The following is a 14,143-nucleotide window of genomic DNA, read 5'->3' on the forward strand; positions in this document are numbered from 1 at the left end:
TTCGCTTGTTTAGGCGATCGCCATTGCCGAATGTTAGTTGGCCCTAGTCTGGAGTGCTCTCAACTCTAGTGTCGGCGATGTTACATGCTCGGCCAGTTTGACTATAGTATTTTTATGATTTACCAGAAGTGCTGAGTCCAATGTAGTCTGGTGAAAACGCACCTTATCATCCATAAGTGTGATCATTTTGTCGTGTTTGTAGTGGTAGCCAGCAGTGAGTGAGCCAGCAGTGAGTGAGCCCTTCCCTACAGTAAACTAGCCCAGTTCAAAAGGTAGGCGATACTGCCACCTATCGGGATTCGATCGTCATTTCAATTCCAATTCACACAGAGCTCACAGAAGAAGGTCCGGCGGACTGTTTAGAATAATAATAATAAACAATTTAAATAAAAAACAAGTATTCTCATTTTTGGCGGCCAACGGTTTGCTTCGAAAAACGAGAATACTCGTTTTTGGCGTTCAATGAGTTAATAGCACCTCTATTTTAATGCAGGTTATATTACAAACAATAGAACGTCATTTAAACAGTAGAACATCATTTAAATAGTAGAATGTAATTTTTACAGTAGAGCATTATTTGAATAGTAGAACATAATTCAAACAGTAGGACATCATCCACCCTCTCCTCCCCTTTCAGGTTCATTTCTATGTGGCCTGATGCGGGCACCATCAGTGTTGCTATGTGCTGACCAGGACTGGGACATGACTGGCCAGGGCAAAGCCAATCGTGTGTGTGGGGCAGGGCTTATCTACAACAAACAACAGAGGAGCTTCATTTTCAACTTTGGAGGCCAAGAATTCACTATAAGTAAGAAACTAACCTGACAATTTAAAGCATTAACCCTGACCCTGACCCCATATCTAAGAAACTAACCTAACATAAAGCATTAACCCTAACCATAACAATTTAAAGCTCCAAATAATCTCTGTTCTTGGTTTACGAGTAAATATATTTGCTGTATTTTGTGAATATACCCCATATTGATATGCTCAAGTATATCTGCTAGTAAATCAACATGTCTTTATTCTTAGTAAACCAACATGTCTCTATTCTTAGTAAATCAACATGTCTTCATTCTTAATAAATCAACATTTCTCCATTCTTAGTAAATCAACATGTCTATATTCTTAGTAAAGCAACATGTGTCCATCTATGTCTTGTAAATAGGGTTGAAGTAGGGGGGAATAGATTAGTAGCAGGTGGAGCTTAGAATCAGATCATCTCCTCATTCCCTTTAAGAACAACATGCCTGGTTGAGATCAAAATGTGGAGATCCAGTGGCAGTAGCATGTGTCACCCACAGAGCCATTAAGCCAATTTAATCATATATCAGGCTATAAACCATGTCATCCGATTAAAAATAAATTGGTCAGTTATTTGTATGCCATACACCTATTGACATTAGTCATTTTCATTTATTCAGTTGATCATATTGAAGACAAATCCATGATCTTCATAGTGACCCAACAAAAAAATAAATATAGGAGGTTGCACGCAACGAGATATAATTATTCATCTCTCAAAATGTAACTTCTGTCACTCTCCCTGCATCAGGAAGTGTGAAAGAGAATACTTAACTTAACTTGCTCAGTTATATTAGAAAATAGATATATTGTGCAGCAGCACCAAGGATAGTCGACATGTGACATGTCAGTCCTTCGTATAGCCCAGCACACCCCAGAGGATGACTATGAAGCCTATTAATTGTCAATGAATCTTGAATAGTCAGTATTGGAGTCAGTAGAATAGCCTTCTATGAGTGTTTTGTGCATACAGTATCACCGATTATCATAAATTGAAAAGATCCTACCCTACTCTTACTTAAATCTTTACTCAAATGTACTGCGTCAGCAGATCTGTATTGACACACCCCGTTGCACCACTGACTCCACCCATCTCAGCACAGTTTCCCTTCAAGCCACCAAATGACTGATGAAGCGCAGGTGGACAGAATAAATTATATATATATATACTAGCTGATTTCTTTAATGTTTTATTATTCTCTCTAATTCCCAGCGGATTCTTCTCTGCCAGCCAACAGTAAAAACAAGACCGACTACCAGGCCTCAATCATCGGCTTCCAGGCTATATATCTCCAAACTGGTAATACATAATAATAATAATTAGGTGTCGGTCTAACCCTAATAATGAGGAATATCTGAGTGTTATTGACATAGCATGGAAAATTCCAGGTTGAAATGGCGGAGAATCTGAGAGGGATGATGTAGACGATGAAGAGGAGTGGGCCGAGTACAGAATCTGAGAGGGATGATGTAGACGATGAAGAGGAGTGGGCCGAGTACAGAATCTGAGAGGGATGATGTAGACGATGAAGAGGAGTGGGCCGAGTACAGAACCTGAGAGGGATGATGTAGAGTCGTAGACGATGAAGAGGAGTGGGCCGAGTACAGAATCTGAGAGGGATGATGTAGACGATGAAGAGGAGTGGGCCGAGTACAGAATCTGAGAGGGATGATGTAGACCAGTGGTTCCCAAAGTCGGGGTCGCGACCCAAAGGTGGGCCGCGAGCAGCCACGGAAGGGCCGCGAGATAATAAAAAAAAAAAAAAGAAGAAAAAAAAAAAAATCAGGCCACTGAACTTAGAAGCAGGCCAGGACAGTGTTTCTAGTTGTATTCTAAAATTCTATTCTATTGTATTCTAGAATGTGACTATATGGTTTTATATTAACTTAATAAATAAACAAAAACGAAAAATCTACTTATTTCAACGAACATTTCAAACTAAATAACAGATTATGCACATAAAACGCTGAAAACAACCGAAGCAACAATAGTATTTTAATGAGGCTATTATTATTATCATTATTATTTTGCAACAAGTTAGCTCTCTCATAAATAGCACATATAAATGAATAACTAACTTGAACTAACTTAATAGGATTGAAGTGATATTTGGCTAAAAAAATCGGTCATCTGGCAAAAAAAAAAAAAAAAAAAAAAAAGCCTGACGATGTGCATTGGGCCGCGGCTCTCTGACGCCTTATTTTCTGGGTCCCGGCCTGAAAAGTTTGGGAACCCCTGATGTAGACGATGAAGAGGAGTGGGCCGACTACAGAACATTGGGGAACAGTGCCTCTGCGTGTTTTGACCCGTTCAGTTTATTGGCGATGTGCACACCGAGGTATTTGTAATCCTCAACCGTGTCCACATCGACTCCCCTGATGGAAACGGGGGTCACACAGGTGCACTCCTCCTCCTCCCTCCCCAGATCCACAACCAGTTCCCTGGTCTTCGTCACATTTAGCCGAAGGTGGTTATCTTCGCACCATGTGACCAAGTCCACCACCAGTGCCGGGTATTCCTCCTCGTCACCGTCCTTAACATCATCCCACTATCGCAGAGTCATCGGAACACTTCTGAAGGTGGCAGGACTCCGACCGATAGTGGAAGTCGTTGGTGTAGAGTAGACATTGAAGAGGAAGGGAGAGAGGACTCCCTCTCTCCTCTACTGGCAGCATAATGCCATAATGCCCAATGACATAGTGCTCAATGCATAATACCATAATGCTTAATGTCATAATGTACAATTGCTTATGCTTCAGTGCCCCACATGCAGCTATATATATATATAAAATATTTTATAGTTTTATAATTTGTATTAGTTAGGGTTAGTTTTATATTTTGTAGTAGTTAGGGTAACACATCTGAGTTCTGTTGTTTGTGGTTATTTAATCTGTCGGGCCCGGAGTCAGCGGGTCAAAGGTCAGTGTGTTAGTCAGCCTGTGTGTCATCTATCAGGTGCTGATGGGGAGTCTTCATCATCTTCATCATCATGTCCTGTGGAGCAGTCCAGCCCTGCTCTGGATGGTAACAACACACGCACGCACGCACACACACACACACACACACACACACACACACACACACACACACACACACGCACGCACGCACACACACACACACACACACACACACACACACACACACACACACACACACACACACACACACACACACACACACACACACACACACACACACACACACACACACACACACACACACACACACACACACTACTATATAATTAACTAACCCTAACCTCTGACCTGTTCAGTGCCCCTAAACCTAACCTTTTCTCTTCTAATGGAACAGATTCGAACAGCAGCCTTGTTGTACATCGTGTGTTTGAGTCCCTGTCGGCTGACAGTGTTCTGGTGGATCCACTGATGAGACAACTCCCTGGTCTCTCTTTCCTGCTCAACAAACAACACTACAACTCCCAGGAGGCCTTGCTCTGGTGTCTCACACGTATGACACACACACACACACACACACACACACACACACACGCACACACACACACACACACACACGAATACATAATTGAACGTGGACAAAACCAAACTGATGGTCTTTGGAAACCGCAAAATAGATACACATGTGCAAGTAAAAATTGAAAATGTCAATATTGAACACGTATATATGAGATACAATTTTGAGGTGTAAAGTTAGACAGTAAATTCTGTTGGAAATCTCATATAAGATAATGTTAGAACCAAAGGAGCAAGGAGTGTTGCAGTATTGTGCAAAACATATTCTGGAACCGAGGATGTTGTATACTCTGTATTGTTGTCTTGTCCTACCATTATTTGAGTTACTGTGTGGAGATATGGGGGAATGCATACATAAGCACTTCAAAACCATTAATTACACGACAGAAAAAAAGCTATGAGAATTGTACACAAGGTCGGATTTCGGGATCACACAAATAACTTGTTCTTAAAGTCAAATGCCTTAAAGGTAATGGACGTATTCACATTTAAACTAGCACAGATAATGTATCGAGCAAAGACTCAAGAACTCCCAAGTAATATTCAAAAATGATTTATAGAGAGGGATAAGGGATATAATTTGAGAGGTAAATGCAACTTTGATCCGCGTTACGCTCGCACCCATCTCAGGGGCAGGTGCACATCATCCTATGGAGTAACTGTGTCGAATGGGCTAGAAGATAAAATGAAGGAAAGCAGAAATGTTGCTCTATTACATTATTATTTTATTTTTATAAAGGGATGATATTTGCAAATTACCAAAAAGAGGAAAGGGGAGATGACTATATTGTCAATCTTCTGGATTCTAAGCTGTTATTTTATTTTTATTTTTATTTTGTACTACATTATGGATACTGATATTATTATTATAATTTTTTTTTTTTTATCCACTTTTTCTCCCATTTTTTCTATATTTTCTCCCATCCCAATTTCGTATCATCCAATTCAACCCTCCCCTGTCACGAACGCTGTTTCTTGCCTCCCACAAGCCGGCTGCAATGTGGACTAAGTCATACATAGCACGAGTCCCCTCCGGTACTTGAGGTAACAGCAGTCGCATCTTTTCACCTGCGCAGCTCGATCTCTCAGTGTCGAGGAGTAACGCGTGGGAGGCTCACGCTGCCCCCGACACTTCCTGATTCTACTGCGCAGGCGCACCAACCGACCTGTAGGAGTCGCTGTCCACCACGCCCGATCCCCACCCTTCAGTTTTCCCTCCCCGTAATACGGCCAATGTGTATTACTGCGGACGACCAGCTAAACTGAAAACAATGTGGAGCGCTGGATTCGAACACGCGAATCCTAGCGTCTCCACACTGGTGGCGAGTGCCTTGCCCACTACACCACCTAGCCGCCCATATTATTTATTTATTTTATGTTGTTTTCAATCTTAAGAATGAAGAATTATTGGCAATGTGGATATCCTCCATTATATAATTTAAGTATTAATTAATGTTCCCACTTGGAAGTGGTGGATAGGGGTAGGGCATGATAAGCGTAGGCTTCTTCCTAGTCCTTTTCGAACAGTGATATGTATATTTCTTCGTTGTTTGTCTTTTTTATTCTTTGTTTTTTTTAAATCATGTTCGAAATAAAGATGAATCCATTCATATACACACACTAGACATGCTTGATTGATTGATTGATTGATTGATTGATTGGTTAGTTGCTTGGTTTTAGACATTGTTTAGACATCATACAATTAATCATCTAGAACCAATTAATAATCATTAATAAACACAATATATGTGTATTTATATATATGTGTGTGTGTGTGTGTGTGTGTGTGTGTGTGTGTGTGTGTGTGTGTGTGTGTGTGTGTGTGTGTGTGTGTGTGTGTGTGTGTGTGTGTGTGTGTGTGTAGGTGTGTGTGTGTGTGTGTGTGTGTGTGTGTGTGTGTGTGTGTGTGTGTTCCAGGCTGTGTCAGAGCAGCAGTGTTTGCTGTTTGATGTCTGTATATATACTGTGTGTGTGTGTGTGTGTGTGTGTGTGTGTGTGTGTGTGTGTGTGTGTGTGTGTGTGTGTGTGTGTGTGTGTGTGTGTGTGTGTGTGTGTGTGTGTGTGTGTGTGTGTGTGTGTGTGTGTGTTCCAGGCTGCGTGTCAGAACAGAAGTGTGTTTGTATATATAGGTGTGTGTATATATATATATATAATATGTGTGTGTGTGTGTGTGTGTGTGTGTGTGTGTGTGTGTGTGTGTGTGTGTTCCAGGCTGCGTGTCAGAGCAGCAGTGTCTGCTGGTCGATGTGAGAGGTGGGTCTGGAGGGTTTCTAACCTGCGAGCTGCTCCCCGACAGCAGAGTTTGTGGAAGCTACAGTTCTCCTCTGACTCCACCCTGTCGCCACCTGCTGGCCACCACGCCACATAATGCCTTTATTAAGAAAGGTAAATACACACACACACACATTCACCATGATTGATTGATTGATTGATCGATTGATTGGTTGTTTATACATCATACAATTAATCCTCTAGAACCAATAATATAGATAGATAGATAGATAGATAGATAGATAGATAGATAGATAGACAGACAGACAGACAGACAGACAGACAGACAGACAGACAGACAGACAGACAGACAGACAGACAGACAGACAGACAGACAGATAGATAGATAGATAGATAGATAGATAGATAGATAGATAGATAGATAGATACTTTATTAATCCCCTTGGGGAAATTCAGTGACATACACATACAGCTCATTAAACCATCATTTCACAATCATTACATTTTTACAGTAATAATGGTACAACATAAATTCAAACAGGCATGTGTACATTTGTTGACACATGTCGACTACAGTATGTTTGAGACAGCGTATGTGTAGTCTGCTGCAGCCAGCTGGCTGCGCCTCGACGGGAGGGAGGAGTTAGTGTCCTGCAACACAGGAAGGGGCGGGGCTCTGACTACATTTGCTGTCAGTTGGGGGGTGGGACTTTGGTGACGAGACAGCCGTGGCTCCCCCCTCCAGCACGCATACGAGTTAGCTGCCGTCACCAACGTGTATATATACCACAGAGACGACATTCTTATGCCGACTGATTTACAATATATTTTCTGTGTGTGTGTAGTTGATGTGTCGGGTCCAGTGAAGAGTTTCTACAGGAGAGTTTCCTTTCAAAAGATGGTCTCTTACTCAGTCCGCAGCAGAACCAGCCTGGGACAACATGCACCTCTCTCTGAGGGGTAACACACACACACACGCACACGCACACGCACGCACACACGCGCGCGCGCGCACACGCACGCACGCACACACACACACAAATACACATTTTAATTATTTATTTATCCCTACATAAGCTCCAACCAGACCAAGGACATTGAATATTTTATTCAGAGACATTTTAGTGCCATAATGAGCTCAACTGACAACCAGATTGGTCTATCAAACAGAACGAGACACAGTGACATACAGTCACTTCAAGGCTCCGCCACACTAGGGCGGCCGGGTAGCGCAGCGGACTCAGCGTCTGCCTTCCACCGCAAGAGACACTGGTATCGAATCCGGCTGTCAGCGGTGCCTCCGGCTTGGTCGGTCGTCCATACTGATACAATTGGCGGTGTCAGCGGGTGGAAAGCCGGTGGGGTGTGTATCCTGGTCGTTGTAAACAGCGACTCCTACAGGTCGGTCAGGGCGCCTGCACAGCGAGGGAGGGAACTGGGGAGGGTAGTGTGATCCTCCCACGCGTCAAGTCAAGAGTTTTATTTGTCACGGCATACAAGTATACAATGAAATGCGGGTGGTCTTGCCCGCAACGATGTGCAATACAGTAGTAACAACATATAATAGAATCCAATAAAACAACATTGTGCAATAAACAAGTAACATAGTAGGGCATATCGGTATTTGTACATAAGTTATTTACAGAGCATGGAGGACATGCTAGGTCCTGCGGTAGTGCAATACACTGTTAGCTACGGATGAGGCACTGGGTCTTTCTGTACTGCTATTTTATACACGCGTTACACCTCCCCAGTGAGAGTCCTCGCTGTCGGGTGAAAAAAGAAGCGGCTGGCTGTCTCACTCTCCACATGTGTCGGAGGAAGCATGACGTGATAGACTTCAGGGCTCCCTAGACCGGCAAGTGGGGGGGCAAATGCGCGCAACGACCAGGAAGGGGAGGGGGGAATTGGCATAACGACTAAATTGGGATGGGAGAAAGATACAGAAAAAGGGAGGAGAAAAAGTAGATACAAAAAACCTCCACACTGAGACGCAATGACATATACAGTCACTTCAAGTCTCCTCCACACTGAGACACAGTCACCAGGATGCTTGAAGCCTTTTTACAACGCATCCGCGTTTCCGGGTTCCCGTTTTGCGCTCTGATTGGCCAGGTCATGTGACACGAGCGCCAATCGTGGGACGGCAAGTTTCTACACCGGTTAAGCTTATAGGCACTCGTCGAAGTTGGTTAAGGTTAGAGTTTGTCTTAGAGCCTGGCGCCAGGTAGTTTGCAGGCCTGTTCGACGCGGAAATGGGCAAACACCCTATTGGGCGCACATGTCACATGTGACCTGGCCAATCAGAGCGCCGGAAACGCGGATGCGTTGTAAAAAGGCTACACAGTCATAGGGAATAGCAGTCATAGGGAATAGCACTGCACAAGACCGAAGCAGACTACAAAGAGTGACACGTTCAGCCGAACGCACAATTGGAGGGGGGCTCCCCACCCTCCAGAACATTTACAACAAGCGTTGCAAGGGCAAGGCTAAGAGAATCATTAAAGACTCCAGTCACCCGAACAACTGCCTCTTTGAACTGCTGCGGTCAGGCAAGCGATACCGGAGTCTCAAGGCGAGCACAGAAAGACTCAGAAGAAGCTTCTATCCCCAGGCCATCAGGCTGCTAAACGAACAATGAATGAACACTACACAACAACAACCACCAAACGCACATAGCACACACATCCACACGCACACACTCACTTAAACAAACACACTGTAGCACCCACTCCACACACTTTATAGCACACACCCACTTTAAACAAACACACTGTAGCACCCACTCCCCACACTTTATATTTATTGATGAAGGATTGCACTACAACTCGTACACCTTACTGTAAATTGTACCTAAATTGTACCTCATCCCATTTCTGCTTTGCACTAGATAGTAGTGTACATTAGTACACTGCATAGTATTGTATATTATATGGTAACTCAGAACATTGTACATATGTCTATACCGAACACTGTGACCTCATTTTCTTCTTCTAAATTACATGCTATACTATGTTTGATACTATCTTGTCTAGCACAGTCTCTGGAGCGTAACAGTAAGAAGCATTTTGTATGAAAGTATTCTGTACTTCTGTATGACAACTATTAAAGAAACTTGAAACAGTCACCAGGACGTCTGCTGTCAGCTGCTCCCCGTCGCCCTGCTAGTCCTGCTGTGCTAATATTATGCTTGTGTGTATGTCTCAGGTTCTTGGAGTGTGAACGCCGTTGTGATGAAGATTCCTGTTGCCGTGGTTTTGGCTTTGTCAGAGACACAAGGACTCCTGGTAACAACTATTATATATATATATAAAAGTATATATTATAACTCCTGGTTTTTAAGTTAATTAAATTGAGTTAGCAGCTGCTATATTTGTCATAGCATCCCTGTAGCCGTGAACACTGTTCTTTTCCTGCTAGCGGGGCTAAAAAAATAAAATAAGCTAGTGTACTTTGCACAGCAACTGTCTCAAAATGTTCAGGCAGCAAGGAGGACCTATTTCCTTGTCTAAATTATTTATTAAATTAGTAATAAAAACTAAATTGTGTCTAACTTTCACATTTCCATACTTGGTGACTGTTTTTATTTTATTTTATTTTTAAGCAATAGCTCACTTCAAGCTGTGGTATATTATATCACAGCTAAGGGGGTTGTCCTTCGCTTCGGGCCGAACAATTACCCTTAGCTGTTATAGAATAACAATATACCACGTGAGTTAATGTTTAGATATAAATAAGTATAATATATATGTAAGAATATATCTAAATATAACCCAAGAATATGTCTAAATATAACCCAAGAATATGTCTAAATATAACCCAAGAATATGTTTAAATATAACCCAAGAATATGTCTAAATATAACACAAGAATATGTCTAAATACTGTATAATCCATTATGCAAAGATAACTGAAATGCATCTGAGACTGAGTTTGACCTTTTAGAGTGGAGATCATTTTTCAGCCTCCAGACCCTCAACTTCCCACGATGGGTATAGAAATAGTATTACTAAAGTATTATTGTTGTGTATTTTCCAGGCAGGACATGTATAGAAATAGGGTCTTATTCTCTGATAATACTAAAGTATTATTGTTGTGTATTTTCCAGGCAGGACATGTATAGAAATAGGGTCTTATTCTCTGGTAATACTAAAGTATTATTGTTGTGTATTTTCCAGGCAGGACATGTATAGAAATAGGGTCTTATTCTCTGATAATACTAAAGTATTATTGTTGTGTATTTTCCAGACAGGACAGATATAGTGTGTCTGTCTCTGATTAGTATGGGTGTCCAGACCTGCAGTGAAGATGACGAAACAAGATGGCGGTCTCAGGATTGTCGACCATCTGCTGTGAAAACCAGTCCGTTGCCCTTTGGATGGTATCAGAAGCCTGGTATGTGCTCGTCTATGTGTGGTGTGTGTACGTGGGTGTGTTTTAATGGGTGTCGATCTGTATTAATGTGTATTCAGTTGTTTTGTTGTGTATTAATGTGTATTGTTGCATATTGATGTATATTTATGCATTATTATATGTGGCGTCTTCAGTGAACCAGTGGACCAAATCTCCAGCACTCTGCCCTCCATTCAGCCTCCCAGTTCCAACCAACGGTATCATTAGTACTACCACCACTACTACCACCACTACTACCACCACCACCACTACTACCACCACCACCACTACTACTACTACTACTACTACTACTACTACCACCACCACCACCACCACCACCACTACTACTACTACTACTACTACTACTACTACTACTACTACTACTACTACTACTACTACTACTACTACTACTACTACTACTACCAATACTACTACTACTACTACTACTACTACTACTACTACTACTACTACTACTACTACTACTACTACTACTACTACTACTACTACTATATTATTTATTATCTTAGTGTTCAGGTATTATGTATTATCTTAGTGTTCAGGTATTATTTATTATCTTAGTGTTCAGGTATTATGTATTTCTTAGTGTTCAGGTATTATGTATTTCTTAGTGTTCAGGTATTATTAGTTTTCTTAGTGTTCAGGTATTATGTGTTTCTTAGTGTTCAGGTATTTACGTTTATATTTCCTGTCTCTCAGTGTCTCTGGACCAGTGGAATGTTCTACATGCCTCATCGCTTCTTGTGGACCCGTTTCTCTCCTCATACGATGTCATCCATGTCAGCCAGGACATAGCTGGAGACAGAGAAAAAACCAGAGACTGGTGTCTCAGTGGTAAACAATAACCCTATACCGTTTCTACTTGAATGTGAGGGTTATTATTTCGTTTTCTCACGTCTCATTTTATTGTTTAGTCAAGGTTGCATTCAACTGTCCCGTTTCAAATGTTTTTTTATTATGAAGCGTCATTTTCACGAAGAACAAAATCGTGATATTGCTGCTTCTTCTCAAGTATAAAATATAATATCGATAAAAAATAAAAACACACAGCCTACAGACCAAAATGAAAGGACCCCGTAAAAATTGATCGAAACGCTAATGGTCTTACAAAAAAAACAAAATCACAATAACTATATAACCCATAACCTGCGTATTCACCTGCACTCTCCTAATTAGGTTGAGAAACTGTCGTGAATCCCTGAAACTCTGAACATGTGTTCCCTCTCTCACTGATCTGCTTCATGTCTTTTCTCTGTTTAGCCTGCGAGGAGGCGGAGTCTTGTTTGGCGCTGTCAATCAGCCAGACTGAATCTGCCGTTCGGTGTGTGCTCTACCCAGACACAAGAGCTTGTGGACCAAGCCCCGCCCACAGCCCAACTAGCACCTCCTCTTCTTGTAGACTGGTTATCAAAGAGCCTGCTTCCCAGGTGTACCTTAAGAAAGGTGAGCCAATCACTATCCAGAATGCCGTGGTTGATTGGAGGTGTTGTGTATAGAGCCTGAAGTTGTTCATTCATCTATTAAGATGAAGATTAGATTAGGTCCATTATCCATTGTCCCTTACCTTCCCCCACCCCCCCCCCCCCCCTATTCCCTAGCCCTATTTTTTGTCCTGATTTGTGAAGCGAGCTTGGGTTCTATATAACATTTGATCTATTATTATTATTATTATTAGAAGGCATTAAAGAATTATTATATATTTGCATAATTGTGTTTGAATATCTGAGTAATTAAAGTAATTATACATTTGTCCAAAATAGCTGGTTCAGATATGGTTAATCCAGCTGCCCTGTGATCAGATGAATCCATATTAAAAAAAAATCCGACATCAAATGCGTAATTTTATTTTTTTATAAACTATTTTTTATTTTACAAATATTGTCATATTTATTAAAATGATGATTAATTTATTAATTCCAAGGAGGCCTGTAGGGTTGACATGAAGGAATCACTATGATTCCTCCCAAATAAAGCCCTTAAGAACACGGAGCACACAGTCTGTTGAGTTAAGGGTGCTCCTCAGCACTCCTAAATCCTGCTCTCAGCCACGGCCGAATCCAATCTTAGGGACGTTTGGGGAATCTCTCTACCGGCCCTAATATGTCTCAAAATCGGCCTCTGAGATCAAATTATTTCTTGTCATAAATCCGTTGGAGAATGAGACCCATTGTCTCTGTTTCTGTCTCTCATTTTTCTTCAGAACGGCTGCCGTTGGTCACATCGGTTTTGATCCCGGGCCATGGAGCCCTGCAAGGCATTTCCATGGACACAATGCTGGGAACAGACAGGAAGTCTGTCATCCAGTACCTGGGGGTTCCCTATGCCCGTCCACCAATTGGATTGCTGCGTTTCAGACCTCCTCAGCCAGCTGATTGGAGAGGCACCTGGAATGCCTCCAAACCCCGGTAACGACTATCTATCCATCTATCCATCTATCCATCTATCCATCTATCCATCTATCCATCAATCCATCAATCCATCTATCCATCTATCCATCTATCCATCTATCCATCTATCCATCTATCCATCTATCCATCTATTCATCTATCCATCTATCCATCTATCCCTCCTGTAGGCCCAGCTGTATCCAGCCAGGTGATGTTGAGTCTCCAGCCTCTGATGAAGACTGTCTCTATCTCAACATCTTCATTCCCACTGGGCTGGTAGGTCAGACTGATAATGCTACTACTACTATTACTACTGCTACTGCAATGACAACTAGTAGTACTACTACTACTACTATGACTGCTACTACTACTACTACTACTACTACTACTACTACTACTACTACTACTACTACTACTACTACTACTACTACTACTACTACTACTGCTGCTACTACTACTACTACTGCTACTGCTACTGCTACTGCTACTGCTACTGCTACTACTACTGTTACTGTGATGATGACTAGTGATGTGACTACTACTTACTACTACCACAACTACTACTGCTACTACTAATTTGTATAGTGTTTGGTCTTTATTCTGTATGAAGCACAATCTCAGGGGGCTCATACAGAACCAAGCATTTCACTGTAATGTACATGTCATGTACCTTATACGTGACAAATATCTTGGGCTTAAAAAGGTTGGTGACCACTGGTGTGTAGACCTAGAGGCTACATATGCTATTAGTTATTCAATGTATGCACATACAGAACAGGTATGTGGCATTTCACATACAGTTAAAGGATAACTCCACT

At 41.8% G+C, this 14,143-nt stretch overlaps 1 protein-coding gene across 1 annotated transcript in view; it reads left to right on the forward strand.

Annotated features, from left to right (window-relative positions):
* Positions 1–14,143, forward strand: part of tg (thyroglobulin) — an 85,851-nt gene that overhangs the window by 48,684 nt on the left and 23,024 nt on the right. The window contains exons 28-40 of the mRNA XM_084336165.1: positions 638–808; positions 2,018–2,104; positions 3,761–3,829; positions 4,118–4,273; positions 6,508–6,681; positions 7,374–7,488; positions 9,736–9,815; positions 10,777–10,923; positions 11,076–11,138; positions 11,638–11,772; positions 12,199–12,381; positions 13,139–13,343; positions 13,514–13,601. Of these exons, the coding sequence (XP_084192291.1) occupies positions 638–808; positions 2,018–2,104; positions 3,761–3,829; positions 4,118–4,273; positions 6,508–6,681; positions 7,374–7,488; positions 9,736–9,815; positions 10,777–10,923; positions 11,076–11,138; positions 11,638–11,772; positions 12,199–12,381; positions 13,139–13,343; positions 13,514–13,601 (1,673 nt within the window). The remainder of the gene's footprint in view (positions 1–637; positions 809–2,017; positions 2,105–3,760; positions 3,830–4,117; positions 4,274–6,507; positions 6,682–7,373; positions 7,489–9,735; positions 9,816–10,776; positions 10,924–11,075; positions 11,139–11,637; positions 11,773–12,198; positions 12,382–13,138; positions 13,344–13,513; positions 13,602–14,143) is intronic.

The sequence above is a fragment of the Notolepis coatsorum genome, assembly GCF_963971535.1.
Source record: "Notolepis coatsorum genome assembly, chromosome: 19".
NCBI lineage: Eukaryota > Metazoa > Chordata > Actinopteri > Aulopiformes > Paralepididae > Notolepis > Notolepis coatsorum.